Source organism: Electrophorus electricus, chromosome 24 (assembly GCF_013358815.1).
Source record: "Electrophorus electricus isolate fEleEle1 chromosome 24, fEleEle1.pri, whole genome shotgun sequence".
NCBI lineage: Eukaryota > Metazoa > Chordata > Actinopteri > Gymnotiformes > Gymnotidae > Electrophorus > Electrophorus electricus.
Window position 1 is genome coordinate 4,377,090 of NC_049558.1, and position 25,346 is coordinate 4,402,435.

General features: G+C 44.6%; 1 protein-coding gene across 4 annotated transcripts in view; it reads left to right on the plus strand.

The window, feature by feature from the left end:
- The window catches only part of vps13d (vacuolar protein sorting 13 homolog D), a 40,463-nt gene that overhangs the window by 12,874 nt on the left and 2,243 nt on the right, over window positions 1-25,346 (plus strand). Inside the window, exons 26-68 of one of the 4 annotated variants that reach the window (XM_026998240.2) lie at window positions 567-720; window positions 936-1,149; window positions 1,475-1,646; window positions 2,043-2,158; window positions 2,265-2,477; window positions 2,645-2,913; window positions 3,011-3,144; window positions 3,526-3,681; window positions 3,828-4,026; window positions 4,126-4,200; window positions 4,331-4,528; window positions 4,868-4,957; window positions 5,128-5,268; window positions 5,394-5,519; window positions 5,941-6,015; window positions 6,512-6,617; window positions 6,724-6,876; window positions 7,099-7,234; window positions 7,490-7,537; window positions 7,633-7,783; window positions 7,890-8,106; window positions 8,187-8,434; window positions 8,590-8,781; window positions 8,871-8,997; window positions 9,204-9,346; window positions 9,452-9,582; window positions 9,709-9,884; window positions 9,987-10,110; window positions 10,235-10,470; window positions 10,612-10,714; window positions 10,847-11,004; window positions 11,543-11,651; window positions 11,775-11,945; window positions 12,047-12,151; window positions 12,353-12,502; window positions 12,603-12,752; window positions 12,924-13,017; window positions 13,149-13,297; window positions 13,703-13,837; window positions 15,029-15,196; window positions 20,071-20,203; window positions 20,402-20,597; window positions 24,641-24,772. In XM_026998240.2, coding sequence (XP_026854041.2) covers window positions 567-720; window positions 936-1,149; window positions 1,475-1,646; window positions 2,043-2,158; window positions 2,265-2,477; window positions 2,645-2,913; window positions 3,011-3,144; window positions 3,526-3,681; window positions 3,828-4,026; window positions 4,126-4,200; window positions 4,331-4,528; window positions 4,868-4,957; window positions 5,128-5,268; window positions 5,394-5,519; window positions 5,941-6,015; window positions 6,512-6,617; window positions 6,724-6,876; window positions 7,099-7,234; window positions 7,490-7,537; window positions 7,633-7,783; window positions 7,890-8,106; window positions 8,187-8,434; window positions 8,590-8,781; window positions 8,871-8,997; window positions 9,204-9,346; window positions 9,452-9,582; window positions 9,709-9,884; window positions 9,987-10,110; window positions 10,235-10,470; window positions 10,612-10,714; window positions 10,847-11,004; window positions 11,543-11,651; window positions 11,775-11,945; window positions 12,047-12,151; window positions 12,353-12,502; window positions 12,603-12,752; window positions 12,924-13,017; window positions 13,149-13,297; window positions 13,703-13,837; window positions 15,029-15,196; window positions 20,071-20,203; window positions 20,402-20,597; window positions 24,641-24,772 — 6,473 coding nt within the window. Of the gene's footprint in view, window positions 1-566; window positions 721-935; window positions 1,150-1,474; window positions 1,647-2,042; window positions 2,159-2,264; window positions 2,478-2,644; window positions 2,914-3,010; window positions 3,145-3,525; window positions 3,682-3,827; window positions 4,027-4,125; window positions 4,201-4,330; window positions 4,529-4,867; window positions 4,958-5,127; window positions 5,269-5,393; window positions 5,520-5,940; window positions 6,016-6,511; window positions 6,618-6,723; window positions 6,877-7,098; window positions 7,235-7,489; window positions 7,538-7,632; window positions 7,784-7,889; window positions 8,107-8,186; window positions 8,435-8,589; window positions 8,782-8,870; window positions 8,998-9,203; window positions 9,347-9,451; window positions 9,583-9,708; window positions 9,885-9,986; window positions 10,111-10,234; window positions 10,471-10,608; window positions 10,715-10,846; window positions 11,005-11,542; window positions 11,652-11,774; window positions 11,946-12,046; window positions 12,152-12,352; window positions 12,503-12,602; window positions 12,753-12,923; window positions 13,018-13,148; window positions 13,298-13,702; window positions 13,838-15,028; window positions 15,197-20,070; window positions 20,204-20,401; window positions 20,598-24,640; window positions 24,773-25,346 lie in introns of all 4 variants that reach the window. The other 3 variants (XM_035522677.1, XM_035522678.1, XM_035522679.1) reach the window with 3 other exon arrangements.

Consider the following 25,346-nt stretch of genomic DNA (forward strand, 5'->3'; position numbering starts at 1 on the left):
TTTTAAAAATAAAAATGACGTTTATCACAATGGTTTTGAATCAGATTTTATTTCTTTAAAATATTATTTACCTTATAACTTCTTTCTGATGTTTGTGAAGAATTTGATTTTGCATGCTAATTCATACAAGGACCCCTCTTACTATAAGGTATTAGCCGTTGGTGGTTTTATGCTTTGAGGTGTTTCTGTTTCACTGCATATTCCTGTGATGTTATAAGCAATCTTTTCAACACACAAATTTACCTATGTTTTTGCTCCTAATCTGCTAATCTGACCACTCAAACACTTTCTGGTGTGAATACAGCATGGCATCACACTTTGTGTTTGTTTTATACTTCATTCTGTTGTTCCAGCTACACAAATTCTTTTCTCTAGTGTCATTTTGTAAAATAATATTTCCATTAAATATTTCCATCATTTTTACTCTGACTTTCTTTTCCTTTTTTTTTTTTATTTTATTTTATTTTTTTTTTACATTCATTACTGATTTCTGATGGAGCTTTTATGACTGACTGAGAGGAACAGTTGGGTGTTTTTTTTGCTCACACTCCTGCTTTTTTTCAAAGGATCATGTGAAGAGCACTCAAGCTCCTTGTGGAAAAGTGAGTGAGGAAGCATCATCAGAGGGAGCAAAAGCTTCCAGCTCCACTGCCACTGGCTTCACCCTGGGCAGGCCCAAGGTCACCATGGGACACAACACAGATGTGTCTCCCAGCCCAGGTGAGAACCAGTAATGCTACTGTGCTTGTGGCATAAGTCTTAACATACCACCCAATTTTAAGAATACTACCACTACTACCAACAACAATAATAATAATAATTATTACTATTACACTTTCATAATGTTATTTCAATGTGCTGTTTCTATCGCTTTTTTTTTTTTTTGAATGATAATTATGTTCTAGTGGCTAGTTAATGTGTGCTTTGTGTCGTAGAGGACCACGTGTGTCTGCTGGACTGCATCGCTCTAGACCTGCAGGAGATGGACTTGTTTGCTGCAGAGTGGCTGCCCTGCGAGCCGTGGGACAGCGTCGGGAAGCACCTGGACACAGACCTTGTGTTCCCCTCTTACTCAGTGCGCAGGACAGGAGGCAGCCTGCTGACTGAGCGCTGCCATCTCAAACTCAAAGTGGAACGCAACCTAGACAAGTAATGCAGTCTGTACACCAGGGGCTTGCTCCCTTTTAGTTATTTTTGTGGGAATTTTGAGCACAGAGTAGCACTGGTAGAACTACGGTCTACAAAAGTCTTGAACCATTGGAGCCAGTTTACTCTGCTAAGCCTTACACCACCTTTTTCTTTCAACAGTCAGCCTACCACATGGGTTAGGGGTGCAGGACCCTGCAAAAGTGGAGTATCTCTAGCCCCCCAAACCTGTTATTTCCTTCAGTCTGAAGTCTGTTGTTTAGCTCTGATGTGCACCTAAAATGTTTTGCACATTTGCCAGATCACATCACCCGCTTCTGTTTTTTAGGGAGCTGAGTCATGCTGTCCCTGACATGACCGTCCACGGCAGCCTGTCTTCTGTAGACTGCTCCATGGACCTGGAGAGGTACCAGCTGATCCGAGGCCTGTTGGAGCACAACCTGGGAGAGTCTGTGGAGGAGTTCCTCAGGCCCTACAATCTCCAGGACCCCAGCAGCTATGTAAGCTTCCACTCCTGCCCTCAATTCACTTTATACTTACAACTTACTTTGGTAAACGTTCTTATGTGTTTTTCTTATGTATTAAATGTTCTTGCGTCTTACTTATTACTGTCAACTGATAATGATTTGAATATAAAATAGGGAAAAAAATTCTTATTTGTGTATTTGTCACTTGTGTGTAGTGAAATTACTGACAATGAATGAAGCCTGCTTATGTGCTGCTATACAGATGACATAATGCCAGTAATGCTAGCATTGTTGTGCAGATGGATTACTTGAAGGTCCATCTGCTTTGCGGAATATGGAAAATGTGATGTGTACACCACTGTGAATAACTGTCATGAGTCAGAGATGGAGGGACTCCCATATCATCTCCCCTGCATTTCTCACTGGCAGACGGTGCTGAGTGGTGACGTGTATACGGGCCTGTCTCTCCTAGTTGACATGAAGAATGTCAGTCTGGAGTTGCTTGATGGCTCCGGAGATGCTGGGCATAAGCGGTCTTTGGCCAGGTGTGTAATTCACCTCCACTTTATTTCCGTATGTATTTGTTTTGTTTTTTTGTTTTTTTACAGAAACAATTAAATATCTCTCTTATTTTTCTTCTGTATCCTACAGGTTTGATTTTATGAAATCCAAGTTACTGTTTGAGAGTTTCTCTAATGGGTCCACATCTGTGAACCTGGTGTCTCATTCACTCCTGGCCTACGACACGCGTTACAGTGAACACAGCAGTGCTGCAGAGGGCAAGCACAATGTGTTTGACTGTATTCTGCAGCCCTGTAGGACTGCTGGCAACCGAGCCTGTCTCCAGTTAGAGCTGCATTATAGGTACCCTTTCCCAAATTCTAAATAACATCTTTTACATGCAGTAATTGCTGTAAGCATCAAACATACATACTTTTTTCTTTCTAGAGCTAACCAATATTTTAGTCATCCTGATATACATGAGATGAATAATTTAACATCTAACTGCTTTCAATCCACCTGGGCTCTAGGTCTACCCGGGACTCCTCATGTTTTACTGTGGTCCTGAACAACATGCGAGTGTTCCTGATCTTCGACTGGCTGTTGTTGGTCAGAGACTTCCTCCATATGCCCGTGGAGAAGGATGCAACCCCTGCCCGCCAGCGCTGGCCCAGTGGCAGCAGCGACCCAGCCAACACTGCTGTCATGCCCAAAACCGTCAAGAGGGGTGTCGTTACGAAACGTTCCACCGTTCCCGTCACCCAAGACAAATATCTGGAGGTCAAGCTCAATGTAACAGGTAAATATTCCAGAGCCCTATAATATGCCTTTTCAGTAATGCAACTTCTCCATTTTTATTGGGCTTAAGTGCTCAGTATGGTTGTTGTGCTGTCCAGGTACAGAGTTTGTAGTTGTGGAAGACTCCTCGTGTTTGGACACCAATGCCATCATTTTGAAAGGTACAACTGTTCTCACCTACAAGCCTCGCCTTCTGGACCGGCCCTTCTCTGGCAGCCTGGCTGGCATTGAGGTAAGCCCTTCAGCATAGGATATCAACAGCTACTACCCTATCACTTTCTGATATTAACTTTTTAAAAATTATAGCCAATTTTCCAGTTTCTCAGCCTTGCAATATATTGTTTTTCTCTTTTTGTAACTTCAAAACAGTGGACCCTTTAACCTTTTCTTCTCTTCTTCAAGCTTCTTCCTCATCTCTGTTCCTCTGCGTGCACTCTCAAGTCTTCTGGACTGGCCTCGTAGCTGTCACAAAATTGAGGCTGGTCACTGTTGGGACCAGATCATGTCATGGCCCCCAAACTATAGAACTCACATCAGCTGTTGTTCTTTTTTTTCCCCTTGTTTATATTTGTCTTCTTTAACACTTGCTTCCTCTCAATTTGTGTCCATTAAGGTTTTCTCCTGCCGGCTGGGCAGTGAGCAGGACACAGCTCTGTCCATCATTGATCCTGTCAACGTGCAGGTGGAGCTCTGTGGCAACCCCACCTATGAGAGCAGCTCAGGGCTTCTGGATGCCTTCAACATAGAGGACTTCCCTCCTTTGCTGGAGGTCAGAATACACTCGAGATCCTCAAAAACTCAGCCTGCAGAAATTGGAGTTGTTCTCACATATTTTGTGTACCTTTGCTCGAGCCATTTGTTCCTTTTAGAATATTTTCAGTCCTCAGAGGTTTATCTGATTTGTTGTCTCCACAGATCCAGTTCCCTTCTCTGGATATCCGTCTTTCCTACAATGATGTGCAGCTTTTCCTGGCTATTGCTAAGTCCATCCCCACCAGTTCCCACAGTGTCACTGACCCAACCTGCACCTCCCAGGCAGCGCCTTCCACTGCCAGTCCAGACACCACCTCCAAACCCAAAGACAGCTTCAGACTACGCACAGAGGCCCTACTGGGTAGGAGCCACAGCAGTTTGTGTTACTCTGACTTCCTAGTACTGTGAGATGTTAAGTCATAAGTCATTGATTACAGTCATGCTGTGTATGTCACTTCAGAAAATCAGCTAACACACCTACAGGACCTGGGCTTCAGGAAGGAAGACTGCAGATGTGCCCTTATTCATTGCAAAGGTCCGGCATAATTTTTTGAATGTTTCTGAGTCAGCGTTTGAGTTGCCTGACTGCCTTAAACTAGACAGGCCTTGCTTGAAGGAGGAAATGCTGGTGGGTTAGGGTGAAGTGCGAGCGTGTGTCGCTGCAGGTCAGCTGGACCAAGCCGCAACATGGCTGCTGAAGAACGCAGAGAGCACCTTTGGCAGGAGCAGGGCCAACTCTGATTCACTGTCCCACTCAGCTCTGCCCCTGTCTGGAGTGGAGGTCAAGGCTGAGAGTGTGTGCATATGCTTTATTGATGACTGTCTGGACTGTGACGTCCCCCTGGCTGAGCTCACCTTCTCACGTAAGATCACTGAGTTTGTGGAGAGTGATGCATTTTCTTCCTTTTTTGTTTGTTTTTTAATGTGTTCATCATATCAGGCAAAATCAGGAATCTAGCTATGTGCGACCGTGCTGCCAGAAGTGGTACTTAGTCTAAATTCTGTCCAGGATTTTGTAATTACTCATGTTTATTGAACAGTTAATGCAACTGTTTGGCCACTTTCACACCTAACTCCTAGGCACAGGGATGGTGCAAAAGCTGTGCCATGCTTCGTGGATTTGTGATTTGCATACCACTAATTTGAAGTGAGAATTTAGGGTGCTTTCTGAAATGTCTTTCTGCCCTTCTGCATCATGAAAGGACTATTGGTGTTGCAGAGGATTGGCTCTACCCAAGAAGGAAATGCCAGCTTTACTCTCTCTGGTGATTACTACAACCGAGAGCTCTCAGGTGAGCTGGAGCAGATTCGAGTATTTTATGCCAAGCTTTAGAGATAAGTGATGAAATAAAGACTCTTTTATGACTAGGAGAGGCCGAAGGTATAGTCCGGGGCTTAACTGACATTTATCTGGAAAGTAAATAGTGCTGCCCTTAAAGCGCTGTTGACTGTGCGTCTGCAGGCTGGGAGCCGGTCATCGAGCCCTGGCCGTGTGTCCTGAACTGGCAGCAGCAGGCGGCAGGCCGGCTCCATCCCCCCCGCCTGAAGATGGAAGTGCGAGCCAAGCAAAGGCTGGACGTGAACATCACCTCCGTCTTACTGGGTAGGCCGTCTGGGTCAAGCCCCCCTCCCACGCTTGCCTTCTTTCCCCTTGCTGTTTGCCTCCATATTTATGAGTGGCGTGATGGTTCTCTCACCACGATGCCGGCCTGTCGTTTCGACACACAGAGCAGTACAGCGCCACCAAGACTTCGTGGTTAGCGGATTACTGCAAGGAAGACGAGCTGTCGCCGCCCTCGTCCACCTCCCTGTCCTGGATGGGCTCCTCCGTGGATCCCCCCTCCTTTGGCCAGAGTGAGTAGGAGACATGCATTCAATCCTGACTCCCAGCCAAGAAAGGATTTACTTTATCACCCTGGGGGGAAAAGAAAAAAAAAAATGACACCTCAAATTCTATTTTTTGGGAATGTCTCTATTAAAGATTAGTTTGGACAAAGAGACTGTTATTTAATTGTTAAAGTTAAAAATAATAATTTGTTTAAATGTTGAAGTTTTAAAAGATTGTGTTTCGCTCACCTCAGTGACATAGAGTGCATATGCCTTGCAGCCTCTTAACAACCTTACATGTCATGACCAATGAGGATAACCTTAAGATTTGATTTAAACAGTTGTAATTGAAACCATGGGCTTTCCTTCCCTCAGTGCACTCCTGTCCTGCATCTTCCTTGCATGTCTCTCTCTTTACTCTGGACTAACCTCCTCTCTCTGCTGTCAGGTGTTCCGCTTGCCTACCTTAGAACTAGAAGCACTGCAAGCTTGACTTGCCTTGAGCGTCAGATTCATTCCCGAGGTACAGTTCATAGACTCAGCTGCAGGAGTTTAAACAAGTTGGGAGTCAGTGTCTGAGGTTGTTGCTTCTCCTCCACCTTTAACCCCCTTAAACATTCCTTCTGATCTTTCTTCCTGTCTGCAGACATTATTGAGTTTATTTCCATTTAGCAGGTCATGAAGTCACCCTTGTTACGCTCACCTCCACCATCACAGCTCTGCATCTGTCTAGGATATTGAAGATCATAGAGTCGCACCATTTATAAGACTTTGAAACTCTAGTTTGTGAAACTGTCATTTTGTCTTTCTGCACTGATGTCAAAAGACGCAACCTACATTTGCATAAGGTTCATACAAGACCAGAACCACATGTCTAGTCAATCAAACGTTTTATCGGAGGTATCTGCATTTTCATGAGTTGCTTGTTGTTTGGTATGGAAACATTGCGTGGTCTCTGTATTTGTACTGCTCTTAGAACTGTGGTCGCTTTCTGATGGTGTTTTCTTGCATCGTTTCAGCGGAGGTGAAACTGTCTAAAAGGAGGCAGCCGTTCATTCCCTACGCCTTGCGCAACCATACGGGCTGTACTATGTGCTTTGCTACCCTTACCACCACCCCAACCAGGTCAGAACTGCTGCTTTCTTCTGTTGGACATTACAGTTTGCAACAAAAGGGAGATTCGTTTCTGTGTGCGCCATGTAAATCCAGTTTGCTTCTCTTTCATCCACAGGGTGGCACTGTCTCACAGTGGTAGTGCTGATTCTATATCAGATGCACATGGACCTGGGACAGATGACACGCACAACATCAGTCAGTGGAGAGAGGTGCTGCCAGGAGCAGAGATTCCTTTTGAGTTTGAGGCCCGTGAGAAACGTAGACACAGGTGTGTGTGAACTGCTTCTGGGTTGCAATTCGGCTGAGGAAAAAAAATGCAGGCTACTAAAATAAACAGTATACTGGTAACACCGTATACTCTGCCCTTCAGAGGAAAGTGAGCCAAGCTGTGCAGAATTTTGTCACTGGGACATGACTTCTGAATCCTCAAAGCCTTAAGGTTAACAATGGGGATGTTAATTTAGTAACAGTCCATCTGTTTGCTGCTTAGACATACGCATGAGCTGAAGCTGCACCAGCTGTTGGTGCGTGTTGGAGGCTGGGAGCAGGTGAAGCCTGTCTCGGTGGATAAGGTCGGAGTTTTCTTCCGTTATGCTGCTCCTGATTGCAACAACCCCTCCAACACAGTGAGTTTTTGATGCTATGAAAACACAAGCACAGTTATTTCTCTGGCTTCAGAATAATGTAAATCGAGTCACTGAATTACTCAGCACTTGGATAATTCTCCCCACACATTACAGAGGTCCATGAAATCTTTTATGGGTTTTCTTTTTAACCTTTTCTGTGGTGTGATTATCATCATTAAAATACAATATTATGTTAATGTTTAGTTTAGCTTGAATGGTGACATTTGAACGTTTCTTCTGATATGGTTCGTATAGGTTGGCAGCCCAGTCAGCAGAACGAACATCATACATCCTCATGTATATGTAAGTAGTCACCACGTTTCATATACGCACTGTTAACTGGTTACTGAGCCCATTTTAATTTCAGGTGAGTTTGAATATTGAAACTTCCTGTGCAGTTCTCAGCTTTGCCTCCTGTCAGAGTTGTCTTCTCCATCACCATGGAGGGTAGCGCTCGCAAGGTCATCACCGTTCAGTCCGCTCTCGTGGTGAAAAATCGCTTGGAGGTTCCCATGGAGCTACGGTTGGATAGCCCATCAGCTCCAGACAGTGAGTCTCTAAGTGGCCTCCTCCTCCACCTTATGCACCATTGTTCACCAGTACACTTCAAGGAGTTGCCCTTGGGAAGCTCTTTCTCATGGATTGTTTCCAACAGAGCCAGTCGTGCTTCGCCCTATTCTGCCTGGAGAAGCCCTGGCTATTCCCCTCCACTTGACATCTTGGAGGCTACAGGCCCGGCCCAAAGGCCTGGGGCTGTTCTTCTGCAAGCTGCCAATACACTGGACCAGTGTGGAGCTGCCTGGGGAGGTGAGCAGCAGCAAGAGGGAGTGCCAGTCGGCCGACTACGACGACCAGCTCAAGCATAGCTTCAGGTAAATGCTGACGAAGTTTGGCTTGAAAGAGAGAGTGACGTGTTTGCTCGCGACCGACGGCTTTGATATCTGCTCTTTAGATTTTGCGTGGTTATCAAGAAAGAGAACTACCCTGAGCAGCAACCTGCCAAAGCCATTGCTGGTGGCACCAAGCAAATCTACCGGCAACCAGGCCACACCATCTATCTACTGCCTACCTTAGTGCTGGCTAACCTGCTGCCCTGTGACCTCAACTACTACATCAAAGGCACCTCAATCACAGGAACCATGAAGCCAGGCAAAGAAGCAGTGCTCCACGCTGCAGACACTTCACAGAATATAGAATTGGGTAAGCTGGCAATAAGTTCAGATACGCACACAGATACTATTGCGTAGGTGTTAATTTAGAAAGATATCCATGGCTATATATACATGTAATTTTAATAGTGTACTATGATGCCTGACAGCTGGCATGGCTCCTAAACCTTTCCGTGTCCTCTCCAGGTGTTCTTCTGGAGAACTTCTCAGTGTGTAAGGAGCTGCTGATTCCTCCGGGCACTCAGAACTATGTGGTGCGCATGCGCTTGTACGACACGAACAAGCGCCTGCTGTGCCTCACCCTCCGCATCGTTCTCCGAGCCCAGGGGGCACTCAAGATCCTCATCTCCGCCCCCTACTGGCTCCTGAACAAGACTGGTACTCTGCCTGCTCCTTAATTATAGCTCAAAAGTGCGATGATGCCATGGTCGCAATGGTATAATTTACAGGCGGCTATTCTCCTGCAGGTCTGCCTCTGATCTTCCGCCAGGACAACTGCAAAACAGACGCTGCCGGCCAGTTTGAGGAGCATGAGCTAGCTAGGAGTCTGAGCCCACTGCTCTTCTGCTACACAGACAAAGAGCAGGCCACCATGTAAGTGAATGAAAGATGGGTAGTGACGTTTTCACTTCATTCTCCTAATGAGTCTTTCATTTATTCAGTCGCCGACCGACGTGGATCCGGACCTCTGAATTTTCCTTTGTATTCGGTCTCTCTCTGTGTGTGTGTGTGTCTGGTTGTCTGGATGTGTCTCTCTCTCTCTCTCTCTCTCTCTCTCCCTCTTTGTGTTTGTGAATCAGGTGCACTATGCGTGTTGGTAAAGGGATCCACCCAGATGGTGTTCCTGGCTGGTGTCAGGGTTTCTCTTTGGATGGGGGGAGTGGAGTGCGAGCAGTCAAAGTCATCCAGCCAGGGAACAGACCGGGACTCATCTATAACATAGGTGAGTGAAACATCACTCAGACATTCTTCTCCATGTAATGCTGTTTTACTTATCTTGCCATTTGAGCATTACAAGCTTTAACGGGCATAATGTGATTTGTTTAAGGAATTAATGTTCGAAAGGGCAAGGGGCGTTACCAAGACACCCACATTGTGACGTTTGCACCTCGCTATTTGCTTGACAATCAGTCTTCGCACAAGTTGGCCTTTTCCCAGAGAGAGTTTGCTAGAGGGAAGGTAAGAGCCCAGTGTGAATATAAGCTCCGAAACGCCCCTTGTCTTTTTGGACAGTTTTGCCATGACAAATAGATAAAAATCTTCTTGTATTGATAGTGACTTTAACTCACTGTGTGTGTGCTCTAGGGCACAGTGAATCCTGAGGGCTACATCTCCACTCTGTCAGGCTCCAGTGTGGTGTTCCACTGGCCCAGGAACGACTATGACCAGCTGCTATGTGTGAGACTCATGGACGTACCCAACTGCACCTGGTCTGGGGGGTTTGAAGTCAACAAACCTAAGTCTTTCTATGTCAACATGAGGTACTCCAGCAACAGCAAAAATAATAATTCCAGTAATGTCTTGTGTGTATGGTAGAAATGGAATAGTTTTGGTAATATGTTTTCTTTCTTTGACATCCACAGGGACACATTGGGCAACTGTTTTTTTCTCTGTGCTGAAATCACCCTGAAAGGAGCGACCTATCAAATCTCGTTCCGTGACACTGACCAGCTGCCCCCACCCTTCCGCCTAGACAACCTCTCAGAGGTTAGAGACAGCTCTTCCAGATGCGCTGTGGTTTTTAATGTGTCCATTTAGTTTTCATTTCCGGTTATCCAACTGCCTTCCAATGCCTTGTCCCAAGCTGATTGGTGTTTTTCATTAAATTCAGGTGCCTATCCAGTTCTGGCAGCACGGAGTACCAGACATCAAGCTTCACACGGAGGTGAAGCCTGGGACAGTGCTGGACTACGCCTGCGACGAGCCCACTCTTCTCCCCTACCTCACTCTGACTGTAAAAGGAGCCGGCTCTTCGGAGGTCACCGCTGACATGAACAACTTTCGAGAGTACAACAGGCTCTACTATGAGAACTTCATCTACATTGCTGCCACTTTCACATTCTCTCAGTGAGCTCTCTCCCAGACAGTTTTTTAAAGTTCAAAACCACTCAAATCGTTTTCAAATTTGCTGTCACATAGGCTGCCATGCCACGATTGTAATAGATAGTTAATGTCATCACCGTGACTGAGGACTTGCTCTGACAGCAGGGGTGCAGATAAAAGGCCAGGAATGATGAAGCGCAAGGCCAGCTGCACTGAACTGGTGCTTGATGTCAAGGCAAAGACACAGAGAGTCATACTGAAGAAAAAGGTGCCATCTTCTTCTTTTCTAAGATTCTTAAATAAGGTTGTTGTTGTGGTTTTTTTTTGTTTTTTTTTTCTTGCTAAAGATTCCCGGTAAGCATGCATCCTAACCGTCCTGGCTCTCTTGGCTGGTCTGCAGGAGCCAGGCAAACGATCTCAGCTGTGGAGGATGACGGGGAAGGGAATGCTTTGTCACGAGGGTTCCTCCCCCCCTCAGAGTAAACCTTCCCAACCCCGACCTCTCGACTCCTCCCTGGTGCTGGACATTGCTGGGCTGGCTGCCGTCACCGACAACAGGTCAGTCTGCGCTGACCTATAGTGTGAATGCTGTGGGATGCACTTGTGCATTCTGCATGCATTTTGCGACTAAATCAATGGCATACAGCCAGAATAATTCCAAGTTACATAAAATCAACACTTTTTTTTTTTTTTTTTTTTTTTTTTATTCATGGATATGTAAATAATCTGATTAATTAAAAATATTGAACTTGGTTGTGGTTTGTCCTGGCAGGAGTGCACTGTTTTCAATTCACTTTTACTGTTTCATTATTTAATAGTGGAACAGTTGTGAAACAAAAGCATGAAAAACAACTTGTCTACATAACCTGTCTATATCTTAAAACACATTTGTTGTTTTAAAGCATATTTACATTTTTTTTAACTGCAGCATGCTTTAATAAGCAGCTAGAAATAGTTAATTGTTAAATTTTGACATCTATATGTTTATGTATATTATACGTGTCTGTTTACAAAATCAGGCTTTCGTGTCTTTCTTTGTGTGTGTCTTTCTGTATGCCGCACCCCTCCCCCTCTCTCTGTGTCTTTTGTCATGCAGTTATGAGCCACTGATGTTGAGGCGGCCAGACTCTCGCCGTAGCACTACCCAGACATGGCACTTTAGCTCTGGCATGCTGACCTGCGACTTACCCAGACTGGTGGTGCAGGTCTGGCTCATTCACTTGGATGACTGACCGTCTTGCCTGCACTTGTCAAATGCCCTGTTGTTCTTATTTTGTGTATTGTGTGTGTGTGTGTGTGTGTGTGTGTGTGTTCGTTGTGTACCACAGGTGAAGGGGGGCATCACAGGGCTTTATGATGGTGCGGAGGTAGTGCTCGGACCTGACACGGGACTGCTCGATCTACCCCCACAACAGCAGTTTATTAACCAGAAGATGAGGCCCGGCTCTGGGGTGCTCTCTGTGCAGGTGCTGCCTGATGGACCTACTCGTGTACTGCAGGTATATGCTCAGATGTCAGTTTGTTGAATGGTAATGAGACTAATGGGTTCTTCTCCTACACTAGATTTCTGATAGACTGGATGCTTTTGCGCTCCCTGCAGGTCAGTGACTCTCTTCAGCGGCGTATTAACAGATCTACTCCAAGCTCAGAGGAAGACAAGAGCACGAAGAATGCTCAGAAGGCGGACGCTAAAGAGGAACTGGAGGTTAATTCCTTTTATTTTAAGAATTGTAATATACCAGTTCAGGTGTTTTAGGTAGATGATATGCATCTATAACCTGATTGAATTTCATTAAAATAGTGTTGAATTAGCAAATCTTCCATATTGAGGTCATTGTAACCAACCTTTTCACATCACATCACCATATTAAATCAGTAAAGTGCTCTCTGTGTTTTCTTTGTGTAGGTGATGGTGAACTTGGAGGAGGGAGTGGGCCTGTCTCTGGTGAACAAGTTGCCCGAGGAGCTGGTGTTCACCACACTGTCTGGCATCAGCGTGCACTTTACCCGCACGGCCACCAGCCAGGTGCTGGAGCTCAGTGTACAGAACATCCAGGTAACTGCAGTAAAGCCATGCAGTGGAGTGGTTTTTCACATGCACCCTCATCAGAGGGGGGAAAGTATCAAGCAGAGCGCCTCTTGCCTCTCTCCCTCAGGTGGATAACCAGCTCTTGGGCACCACTCAGCCTGTGATGCTGTGTGTGACCCCAGACTTCAGCGAGAGCAGTGCAGTGGATTCTGGACCTGCTCTGCAAGTCAATGCTGTCAAAGTGCCCAGCAGTCTCATGTTTACTGAGCTCTTCAAGGTAAGGCCTGATTCCATGATTAGTAAAACAGGAAAATTAAAGTATGTGTCCAAAGAATCAGGATTGGAGGGTACGCACTACTCATCTTTTGTTGAACATTCATATGTAGCTGTGTCTTGCGTGATTTAATGTGTTTTGTTTTGGAAAATTCAATCCTATAATGTTTGCCAGCACCTCATGGTCACTGCCCGACACTTCACTGTCATCATTGAAGAGAAGCTCTTGCTCAAGTTGCTGGCATTCTTCGGCTATGGGCAAACAGAAGGTGATATAGTAGTTTATAATCTCATATGTAAAGTTAAGAAAGTTACAGTCTGCCAAAATTTCCACCACTGCTCACATTAAAGTTGTGTGTGACAGCGCTGCATATGTGTATGAAACGGTGGTACATTTCAGAGGTTGAGAAATTGGATGAGAATCTGTATGAGAAGCCCAATGAGGATGCAGGGTCTCAAAAACGCTATTATTTTGAGAACCTGAAGATCAGCCTCCCCCAGGTCAAACTGAGTGTCTTTACTTCACACAAGCTGCCGCCAGACCTCAAGGTAAAATAAGCTCTTTAGATATATCTCTTACTGAAAATACATCAAGGGCCTTATTTAGTGGATGAAGAATTATCCACAATTCCTGTGCTCGACAGAAGAGGTTGCAATGGCTCCCTCTTTTTCACTTTGTAATTCGATTTTACTGACACTATAGCCGGCCAGGTGATGGAGCACAGTGTTCTGAACACTGAGGTGATTAGGCACAAAACTTTAAAGTAAAAATACAATGTAAAGAGACTTGAGGGAATTCATGAGGGAAGGGATACCAGTAGTATCTCTGATTCTATCACTAGTATCAAAGTTTCCTAAATTTCTGCATTCATTGGAATGCCCAGTGAATGTGTTAAGACAAGCGGTTTGTGTGGTGATGGGACTGTGGTCAGTTTTTTTCCATAATCTTTACAGGCTTTAAAAGGAACCCTGGGATTCCCACTCATCAGGTTTGAGGATGCAGTCATTAACATGTATCCATTCACTCGAGTCCACCCGTATGAGACCCAGGAGATCATCGTCACTGACATACTCAAACACTTCAGAGAGGTATGGGTCCTGACCTACCTGCCCTCTGTTTCTAATTTTTATAGGCAATAACATAGACAAATGCTGAGAGAACTGGCCACACTAGTCCAATAAGACTAAAGATGAAGCATGGCAGTGATTTGTGGATGACCCTTCTCTCACCCAAGGACATCTGTATAATGTTCAAAACTGACAGGAATGCACAGATTACAGGCAAAATGAGGCAGTGCAACCTCCCAGAACTAGGTCTGCAAAACCAGACTGACAGCCTGGACAGCTCTGGCTTTCTGCAGGAGGGGCATTTGTCTACACGGGGCCTTGAGACAGATGATAAACCACACATTGAAGTGATTGGCCTGATGCTTTCTCATGAAGCTGCAAGGACTCAGATAGGGATGGCTGCTGTTTGACCAAGAACCATCACAACAAGATTCTGCACAGAGGTGTGGAAAGTATTAATCATACAGTGTCGTGCGCTGGTAAATGAGGCAGATGATTACCACAAAATGGATGTCTGTGACCAGCTGCATGATGCTGTCACCATAAAAGTGAAAATATCACTTTTGGTCAGGATGGGTTACTTTCAAAAACCAAAAAGCAGAAGCACAGTAAGAACTTCAAAATTGCAAGGAAGCTGGGCTCAGATTCAAGATACTCAGTGATCCAGCCAGTTAAGAAAACGAGGACTACATGTGAGAAGGCTGAAATAATATTTTGAAGAAATTCAAGTTTTTTTTCCCCTAACACCTTAAGGGCAGACAGTGGGACCACAGTAGGCAGGTTGTAGCCTTTTTCTATTGCCAATTCTGACTCACTAGTTGGGTCTCTCTCTACCACACAATAGCTCCCAACTTGGCAGAGTGAGGGCCAACACTTGCTTCCTCTGAGATGCATGAAGCCAGCTACCATGTCTTTTCGAACCACCACTCGCGCAGTGATATTGACCAGTCTGGAGGGATGTTCTAACTGCCCAATTCCGGTTACATAACTCAGACTGGCCAGGACTGGCTAGCCTAACACTGACTGTCCTGGTTTAATTTTTTCTCAATCAGACAGCAGAGCCAGTTATGCTCTTGTACAGATGACTGTGGTGTCTGTGTTTGGGTGCAGGCTATACTGAAGCTGAGACTGTTCATTTCATTTATAATCTGTTAACATTCCAGATCACCTCTTTTAAAAGAGCTCTTCAACTCCACTTATGTTTGTGTGTAGGAGCTGATCAGTCAGGCTGCTCAGATTCTGGGATCGGTGGACTTCCTGGGCAATCCCATTGGCCTGCTGAATGATATTACAGAGGGCATGTCAGAGCTCATCAAGTCAGGCAACGTAGGATTTCTCATCCGCAATGTCACGCATGGCGTCTCCAACTCAGCAGCCAAGGTAATGTGCTACACTGTGTACCTAAATTCCCCATAGTTCTCTTCAGGGTTTTTATGTGACTGTTGTACTAGCTTGAAGGGAGTTCACCATATAGTTACACTAGTTACCTTGCACTGTTTTTAACAAGGCAGGTCCAAGGTCTTTAAACTGGATACTCTTCTATGTACTTGGGCTTCGGTTGATCGTTGTATAGTGCCTTGGGCTGTTTTGTTCCCTGAGTGGCCATGAATTACACATTTCTAAGAATAAAATAAACCCATGTGGTTATTTGGTTATTTCCTGGAAAAAGATGGAACAGCACACAAAGGTCAGACACTGTTGACTAAGCAAAGCATTCTGACCTGTGTGTGTGTGTGTGTGCGAGCGAGTGTGTGTGTGTGTGTGTGTGTGTGCGAGCGAGTGTGTGTGTGTGTGTGTGTGTGTGTGTGTGTGCGAGCGAGTGCATGCGTATGTGATTTGTGTGCTTCAAGAGAACAAATAAAGCTCATTGAAAACAAAATTCATTAAAATTAAGGAAACCTCAATTTCCATATTACTTGTAGGAAAGGGGAAATCCCACCTGTTAGAGCCCAAAATTGCCTACCCTTGCCCTGGTTTTAAGATGAGCATAAAGATGTAAAAACTGCATATTGTTATGTAGCTATGTAGGACAAAACCTGTTTAGGGAATTTGGAAAAACTACCTTTGAAATTTGAAAAACAGAACATCTGATTGCTGGAAACTGACTATAGTGACTTGCAAACATTTTAAACCCCTTTAAAACATTATTTGAATCATCTGGATTACAAATAACACTGATACACTGGTACTGTGTCATACTTTTATTTTTTTAAATGATGCTTAAAAGGTATCCATTTAAAGTGATATTAGTTTAACGTAAGAAAATATTCTGTGGTAAAATATGCTGTTTGCCTCTACCTTTTGAACAATTTCAAAATTAACTGGATAAAAGACTAAGTCGAGTATTGCTGGTCAGACTGAATCTGAAGCCCAGCTGTGAAAATTGATACCTAAGAACATTTTAAGGAAATAGTTATAGACATGTTCAAGATAAAAGGCTCCAAAAATGTCCAAGTTAATATTCCATTAAGCACTGTCGGATCAATGCTGAGGAAATAAAGCACATCGTATCACCCAGGCACTGTGTAGACAGGGTTGTTCCTCAGTCACAGCAAGAATGAGGCTTGTGCGGGAAACCACAGAGGGGCCAATAGTCTCTTTGAAGGAGCTGCAGTGAAGGTGCACCTCTGCATATGACTGATCTGAGTTTGACAGAAAGCATCAGAGTGATCCAGTTAAAATGTCAGAAAATGCTTTGTGGTTAGATGAGACAAAAATGGAGGATTTTGGCGAACAGTCAAAACACTGTATAGTAAATATTACACTGCCCATTCCTCAGCAAACACCACGCCAACAGTGAAGTATGTGGGTGGCAGCAGTTGAGAATGTTTGTCTTCAGTGGGGACTGGGCTATCCTGTTAAAACTGTAGGACAGATGGATGGTGCGATTATAGGGAGTTATTACAAGATACCCTGCATCCATCTGCTAAAACTAAAGCTTGGGAGAAACTTCACCTTTCAGCCAGTCAGTGATCCTAAACACAAGGCCAAAGCAAAGCATTTTGGCTTTGCTATGCACATAGATTCATAGTTCAAAATGTTATGCAAGCTCAACGTGTTTCCATAGCATATGAGTTTATTTAGCTCCTCGCCGTTTTATATTCGCTCTTGCACGTCGGGTTCTGGAGACATTCCTGAGCTCAGAGTAACTGGACTCTTATTAGTTGCCCTCTGAGAGGACTCAATTGTGTATTTCCCTGCCAGGCTTCATTTGCACCCAGCGCTGGTGCGGCAGCAGATGGCCTGTACAGTAGCCTTGTGGGCTGTGTGTGGTCGGAGCCGGTACTCCTTCAGCCTCTGCTTCCAGCCCTGCAGCCAGCACCCGGTGTGCCTGCGTGATGGGGCCAAAGAGCCCCGGCGCTTCGCTGGCAGCCAGCTCCCTGTCAGCCGGCCTCTTTGTGTGTTTTTCTCCTCAGCCCTCCCCTACTCTGCGTTTACTGCTCTGGCCATGAGAGCACGCTGAAACTGTCACTAAATCCTGCCCTGATTGGGCTGCAGATTCTCCGCTGTTGTTCGTCCCCGGTCTTTGCTGCTTTTCACCCCTGACCGTAAATATCAAAAGCATTGTAACGGCACGTGCTGTTAATGTGGACTTTTATGTGGTTCCGTGCAACAAGCTGTCTTTGTTTCCTTTTTAGGTGTAACGTATATGATTTGGAGAAATTGTTAAAGAAAAAAAATAAAGGGGAGATTTTAGTGTGGTCTTGCTCTGGGCTAAGGGGAAGAGTGTTCCCACTCAGTCTTAATTATCCATGTTGCCACTGGCAGAATAACAGACACACACACACACACGAAAAAAAATACTACTCCCTGTACACTCATTTTCAAGAATGTTCAGCAGATCAAATGAAAAGGTTTTGCCAAGGATACCCACCAACCTCATACAATTCCTTTTAATAGAACATTTCTGTAAAGGTTTTTCTGAACTTTAGGCATCCAAAAGTCTTTGATTTATATACCAGGGAATAGAACAGTGAGTGTTTTTACTGTTCTTTGCAAACTAATTGGCCACCCTGGATTTACTTTTGAACTGATAGCTGCTTTTGTTATTCATATCTTTTTTTCAAGCGGTTTGGAATACTGGTACTTTGCAATATAGACTACCAAGATCTTTTCCATTAGGTTTTAGTATGTAACAGTCTGAACTCTTACATAAGCTCTGGCTGGCTCTGGGGCCTGCCATTAAAGCTAAAGGTGCACATTGCTGCTTTCAGCATTGCCTCTGCTTGTGTAGAAGTTTTGTACGCTGTTTTCCTGTGTTGCTACATCCCTTCAGCTACTGTATCATAAGCTATAAAAATGCGAACATATCATGTTTCCTCTCCTTGCTTTAAGGCATGCTTAATCGTAGCTGAAGTGGAGCTTTGTCATCTGCAGAACGATTTCACTATCCTCACCTCATATAGAGTCCCTCCTCTTTGATTGCCTCAAGCTGAACTACGTTATGACAGTCACACTACGGTTGTATCCTGTACTTACATGCACACACACGTTAAGGGGCCCTGCTCTCAAACAGGAGGAACTGATGGTTTGAGCAGGGCGATGGGAGTGCCATAAACTTGAAAGCATTCTCCTCTCCTCCTCCTCCTCCTCCCCCTACCCCACTCAGATCTGGTAAGTGTGTTGGTTTAGTTTCACAGCAGAGCTTAAAAAACTAGAGAGAAGGAGGAGAGAATCGGGGCTGGCCTTCAGATGAACTCACCAGGGACTTTGCTTGGAGAGGTCATCCCAAGTTCATGCCTGGCTCCTGCCGGAACTCTGCAGAATGCGCCTGTGTTTACCCAGCGCTCAGACTCCAGTAGGGAGCTCTCTCAGCCTGTAACACAAACCCACTTCCAGGAGGCACCTGCTGGGGAGTGTGTGTGTGTGTGTGTGTGTGTGTGTGTGTGTGTGTGTGTGTGTGTGTGTGTGTGTGTGTGTGTGTGTGTGTGTGTGTGTGTGTGTGTGTGTGTGTGTGTGTGTGTGTGTGTGTGTGTGTCTGCTTAACTCACTGTGCCGAGAGGGTGGGAAGCCACCCCGCTGGACAAATTACTGCCTGATATATTTGACAGCTGGATGAGGCACTGTGAAAAATCAGCATCCCCATGGCTCAACACTGGAGCACATAGTGTGATGAGAACCACACCAGTGATGCAGAACATAAAGTTATGTAAATAATGTTTTCGTGGTCATGGGTTACTTAATGTCATTAGTGTGTGAATAAATGGATATGTCATTTATCTTCTAAATGCTTAAGAGAGTGCTGCATGTACATATTTTTCACGGATTTCGTAGAATTCTCAATATAATTTCTTTCTGAGAAATTGAATTTTTTTTTTAAACTTTAGAACTGAACATCTGCTCTGTGTATTACTGGAATCATAGAGCTTTTTGAATGTGTGACTGACTGCATGAATTAGCTTTTTGGGTCATGTGTATGGAAGGACTTTTGACTAAAACAAATGAGTTATCAATCACTTCACACTGAGAGCCACAATAAGTCATTGATGTTATCCAAGGCAGACAGTCCTGTCCTTAGGGACACTGCAGGAGGCTTTTAACAGGCTGAAAGGGCCAATGTTGGCATCACAACTGCTTGTTATTTTAACAGACAAGTTCTTGAATGAGATGAAGATTTATTGAGACATGAATTGTTAATCATAGCACCTTTTAGAGTGGCTTGAATTTGTCAAGACAAACTCTCACATTTAAGAACATCAATCTCACTATATAAACATTCATCACATTTCTTCAGTCATGAGACTGAGCTTATAGTTAGTACCATGATGGTTAATGAATTGTCCCTGTTGGCAGCACAGCTATAGGGGATTGGGAAATTCAACCAGCAACCACTGCACTCATGGCATATAGTATAAGTCAGAAAACACCTCTGCGCTGACTTCTGACTTCTAAATAAACTGACATTACAAATCACTCTGTTTAGCTAGTGAAACAAATTTCTACTTTGTCAGCAATAGCTTATAAGCTTGTTGTAAAATAGCTTGCAGATGTAGGTAGCTGTACAGCTACAGTAGCTTACCAACTATATAGATGGCAGACTAGCAGATCACATTTTTTTCTGATCAGTTAACTGTTCATATCATATTAATCAATATTTGTTTTATAAGCACATGCCTTTTCTATTCTGTGAAAAGTGGGATCCCCTTTGTGAAAGCTAATACACGGTGGATAATTACTCATTCTGTTTTCGACTTGGCTTTGCTCTTCCCCAGAGATCGCACATCTGCCCTTTACTGGTTTGTATCTTTTTGCAGTTTGCTGGCACCCTGTCAGATGGACTTGGTAAGACCATGGACAACCGCCACCAGAGCGAGCGAGAGTATATTCGCTACCATGGAGCCACCAGCGGGGAACACCTGGTGGCCGGCATCCATGGTCTTGCTCACGGTATATGCCATATTTTGTAGTTGTATTTACCCAGGCATGTCGACTCTGTTACGGTGCAGCGCAAGTACCATTTAATACTGCTCACAGTTTAATACCATTTAATACTGTATCTATTTTGTGAGCAATGTATCCCTTTCTTGTATCTTGTGTGTAACATCTCCTACTCACTGAGTCAGTGTCGTGTTCGGTGTTATGCAGGCATTATTGGTGGTCTAACCAGTGTGATCACATCCACTGTGGAGGGGGTGAAGACAGAAGGTGGGGTGACTGGCTTCTTCACGGGATTAGGGAAAGGCCTGGTTGGCACAGTCACTAAGCCCGTGGCAGGAGCGCTGGATTTTGCCTCCGAGACAGCACAGACCGTAAGAGACATGGCCAGCCTGAGCAACCACAGGTAACGTTCAACTCAACTACTAGCACACCAAATTCAGGCTACAGTCACTGTATAAGTCATTACCCTCCCACACACTCCCACACCCACAATTCCCACCCTTTGTGGTTACGTTATGTTTACAGCATTTTGAGCTATGGCTTAGGCTCTGTGAACTCTCCATAAGCTCTTAAACACCAGATGTACCTATAAAACCCACCTGTCTTTTAATTAGTTTAGTTTGTGGCTGCCGGATTTTACTCTAATGAAAGGTTCATAATGATGCACACGGCTACGCAGGCAAGTTCAGTTGATCCTTCTTGCTGGTTTAAGAGCCTTCCCTCTGGGTGTGACCCCCACCTCTGGCTTCGACACTGCCCTACCTACCTGAGCTTTTATGAGGGGGCCCAGCAGCAGCTCATATTACACAGGGTGTCTGGTATGTAAAGCCATTTGTTCTGCATTTACCTATGTATATGTGAGGCAGCCAGCCTGTCGACAGAAGTCAGACTCACTGCACTGGATGTTTGTAGCCTTCCCATTCTAACTGGAGAAGGAATGAGAGAGTTTCCTGCTCTCCAACCCTGTGCGGTGGATGGGGGAGGAGTGTGGGTGTGGGGGAGGGTGTGGGTGGGTGTGTGTGTGTGTGGGTGGGGGGGGCACCTGGTAGTGAACTGTGCAGTGGGGAACTAGGGGAGGGTTTTTGAGGGAGGCATTCGGAGCGTGGCTGCCACAGTGCAGCAGGGAGTTCAGCCAGAGTTCACAACGAAAACGTACAGGATTCATAGGTCACAGCGGACACTGTCTGACCTCATTCTTGCGCTCTCTCAGAACCCCACTCGCCATAGGTCACAGCGGACATGGTCTGACCCTGCTATTACACTCTCTGAAAAACCCCACTCGCAGGTAGAGGAAGGTTCCGCTCTCGCAGTATCTCTGCCTTCTCTCCCAAATGCTCATCTCACCTCAGATTGGCTCTATATTTCCTACAGACTAGTGCCTTAGTCCCCATTTAAACAGTCACTTCAACATTTTTCCCTTTCACTCTCATACAAATCTTTAATCCCAGGCCACGTTGTGTTTTCCCTGCAAATGTGACCAGCAGTGAGATGAAAAGGTCACAGGGGAGTGTTTATTACTGCTATGTCCTCTGAACAGCCCCATCACGTCTCCTACATGCACTGTCAAATCACAAACAGGAAATAAACATGGGAACCAGGCTGGAGCAGGCCAGGAGGACCATAACTGTCCACACACTCCCTCTGCTCTCTTGCCCTGCTAGTGAACTCTCCCTCCTTCATCTCTCAACAACCCCACACACACACACATATACACATGCATGCATGCACCCCTCCTCACTGCACTATGCAATCCAGGCAGCCTTCCGGAGCCAGCTCAATTACAATCCCAAAACAAAGCGGAGAAGTGCCGGGGGGCAGCAGCAGGGGCTCGGGCTTCGGCTAAATAAACGCCCTGGTTCCAAGCTCATAGCTGTCAGTTAAGTTTGAAAAGCATGTCTTTTCTATTACCCTGCACAGTATATGAAATTCTCTTTATGTGGTTTGCCCGATGGCCCTTGACTCAACTTTGGGAGGCGACATCAAGGAGATGTTGTGTTGAACATCACATTCCTTCTCAGACTCATGATTAGGTCAAAAAATTAGTGAGCTACGTATATTAATTTTCAAGTATATCAAGTAGATCTCCACTACACTCCCCATACCTGCAAGTTACACCTGGAGAGGAATTTGGCTGAACTGAACTGAGACAGTGCGGGGTTTTCCCCAGAGAGACTTGACTAGAGCCCATGCAAAGCTCTGTTAACCTCCAAGCAGGAGGAACTATGCAAGCTTTGAATTTATCACAATGTCTTATTATAGGTGAGTGTATTTGATTGTCTACAGTAACAGAATTATTTGTGCATATCTATTAAAATTGTGAATGAACTAGTTTGTTTAATAATTAACGATTTGCATTAAGATGTTTTCCAAAATGGTAGGTTGAACTTCTTCTCTAAAAGTGGCATTTTGCCAATGAAGCATTTGTTACCTGAGCTCTGTATGATTCCTGGTCTGTCTACTGTTCAAAATTATATTTATTTTGGTATAATGGACAAATATCTGTGAAAGTGATTGGTTCGTCTGAAAGCCAGCATCCAGCCATTTTTGTTCCTACAAGTCCATATGTTAAGTTTTTCATTAATTGTTTGATTCATAATGATAGGGCTTATATACTGTTCAATTCCATATTGGTTTCTTCAGAGTCTAGGTAATTAAAAGATATTCACTGCAGAAATATTAACAGTCTTTTAATGTTTTGGGGGGGCTAGTATTCTAGCTCACGCGCTCCAAACAGGGGGGTATGGTGTTCAGACATGTATACCTCTCCCGCACAGCTGCCTCGCCGAGTCCCCACCCTCAGCCCTGCTGCTCATGCTGTTTCTCGGAAGGCAGCAAGCGGCAAGAGCTGTTTGTTTGCACCCATTGACAGATGACTGGCTAGACTCCAAGTCCTGAGTCTGACCTAGAGTTGAACCCTATTGTTCCAACACCACAATCGAGCGCAGGGCATTGTGCGCAAGTGCCTTCAGAGCAGTGGGTGAGGCTAGAGGAGGAATGGTTGAGAGTCACACTGCATACCCGGGGCCAGATCCCATAACTTATGGTTATGATCCATGTCTCAGAAAGAGAGCCAAGTACATGTGGAATTATTGACTCCTCGTAAGGAGGAAACAGTCTGGAGATTGTACTCTATCAAAGCAACCAAAGTGGTGATTTGGTATTTGTTGCTCTTCTGTAGCTCTTAGGCTAGATGCAGATGAGTTTTTGCAGTTTTGTAGTTCTGAGACTTGTTGCATATGTTTAAAAAGGTTGGCCATCATCTCTTTTTTTGGAACCAACTTGCAGACATCTGGTTTTCAGTTCGAGGAAAGAGTCTGTTTTTTACTTTGCATCAGACAGAGGCTAACTGTACAGGTTAAGAAGAGCTCTCAAAGACAAAAAAGGTAGAGACTTAGTTCTTCTGAGTGAGCACATCTCAGCTGTGCTGTTCACCATGCCCCTCGTCCAGGGCTCAGTTCTAGATTTGTGGCAGCAGCTGTAGATTCTTGGGCCACAATTTAAACAGAACAGAGAACACAGTTCACCACCGTCTTTGTGAATCAACTGGAAACCATCAGCTCTAATCAAATGACTGCAAGCCCAGATTCAAGCCAGATGTAGGAATTCAAGTTCAGCCTGCAGTGGCAGTCAGGGAGAGGCGGGCTCATTCGCAGGAGAACTGGGGCTCTAGTTGTGCTTTTACATTGCGGCTGCTTGGCCCGGCTTCTCACTTTGTCGTGGACCTTAGTGCTTTTCTAAGCTCTGACCATAAAACAGGAAGACATGTGGTGGACCAGGCTTAATTAGGGTTTTCCTGGGAAAACGGCACGGCCACCTGGGAGCAGCTGGGAGTTTAGGGTGGGTGGAGCAGTGATGAAGCCACTCCTCTGTTCCAGTGTTGGCTTGTATCTGCAGAAGGCTCATGCATACATTGTTGCATGTTTTAGCATATCGTCAACTCCAGCAGCCCTGATGTTTGAGTGCCTCTGCTCAGCTGGGAAATCATGAATTCGCCTGCATATAACAGCAGATTGGGTCTTTAGAACGCAAAGATTTGTTTGGATGTGAAAACACTGCACCACAAAGCGGTGTCATAAATGGCCATTGAGATCAAACAGATTGTTCACTGTGGATACATTTGAACAGTTGTTTGAACAGGCGTGTTAGTTCTAGAGAACTGCCTGAGCTCAGGAATGGCCATTTAAGAGGACAGAAAACACAATTTCACTGAATTAAGTAGTGTCTCAGTTATTCCCATATTCACCAGCACAATGTAGATAATGATGGTAGTGTGTGTAGATGTGCAGCTTGAAGACCCAGATATGTTTCAATATACTGTCTAGAATGTTGTTTGTCTGCAGTATTGATCTCTAATTTCTTATTTGTTGCTCTGCTGAGCATTGACAATAAAGCTTTCTAATTGTGAAAGGTTTTTGTTTGTTTTTCTGTGTTTGCGTGTGCGTGTAGGCTGGGTGTGCAGCGGGTCAGAAAACCACGCTGCTGTAAGGGTCCTCAGGGCCTGCTGCCTCGTTTCTCCTCCAGACAGGCTGAGGGACAGGAGCAGCTCTTCCGTCTCACAGACAACATCCATTCTGAATAGTGAGTGTTCAGCTCCACCCCCTCACACACTATAATGATGTGTATGATGTAGGACTATTTCAGTCACACTTTTTTTTTTTTCCCCCTTGATATGTATTTTTACACCTTGTATACAAATCTCACAATCTTAGAATATATTCATATGCTCATTAATGGGTGGATGACAGGAGAAAAGGAGAAAAAAATGTGGATGAATTTCAATATTGAATTTCTTGGGCCCATACAATAACTTTGTTGTGGCCAATACCAGTATTAATATTCAATCATTTTAATGCATTTCAAACAATAATCTATATATGAAGTACAGCCTGTGTAAGACATGTTAAATCTCTAAAACTGGATTACTAATTAATTTTACACAAGCCATGTTTCAGGTAAATCAGACATCACAATTGTTATAAACGTACATTGTTCATAACACAAAGGGGAACAAAAACAGTTTCATAATTTAATTTCTGACCTTTCTCAAATGTTAAGGGCTATTTCTTGCCTTAAACCAGTGTAGGTATGAGAGAGCCTGTGTCTGGAAAGTGCCGCAAACAAAAGAAACTCATAACTGCAAAACTACAGTCAT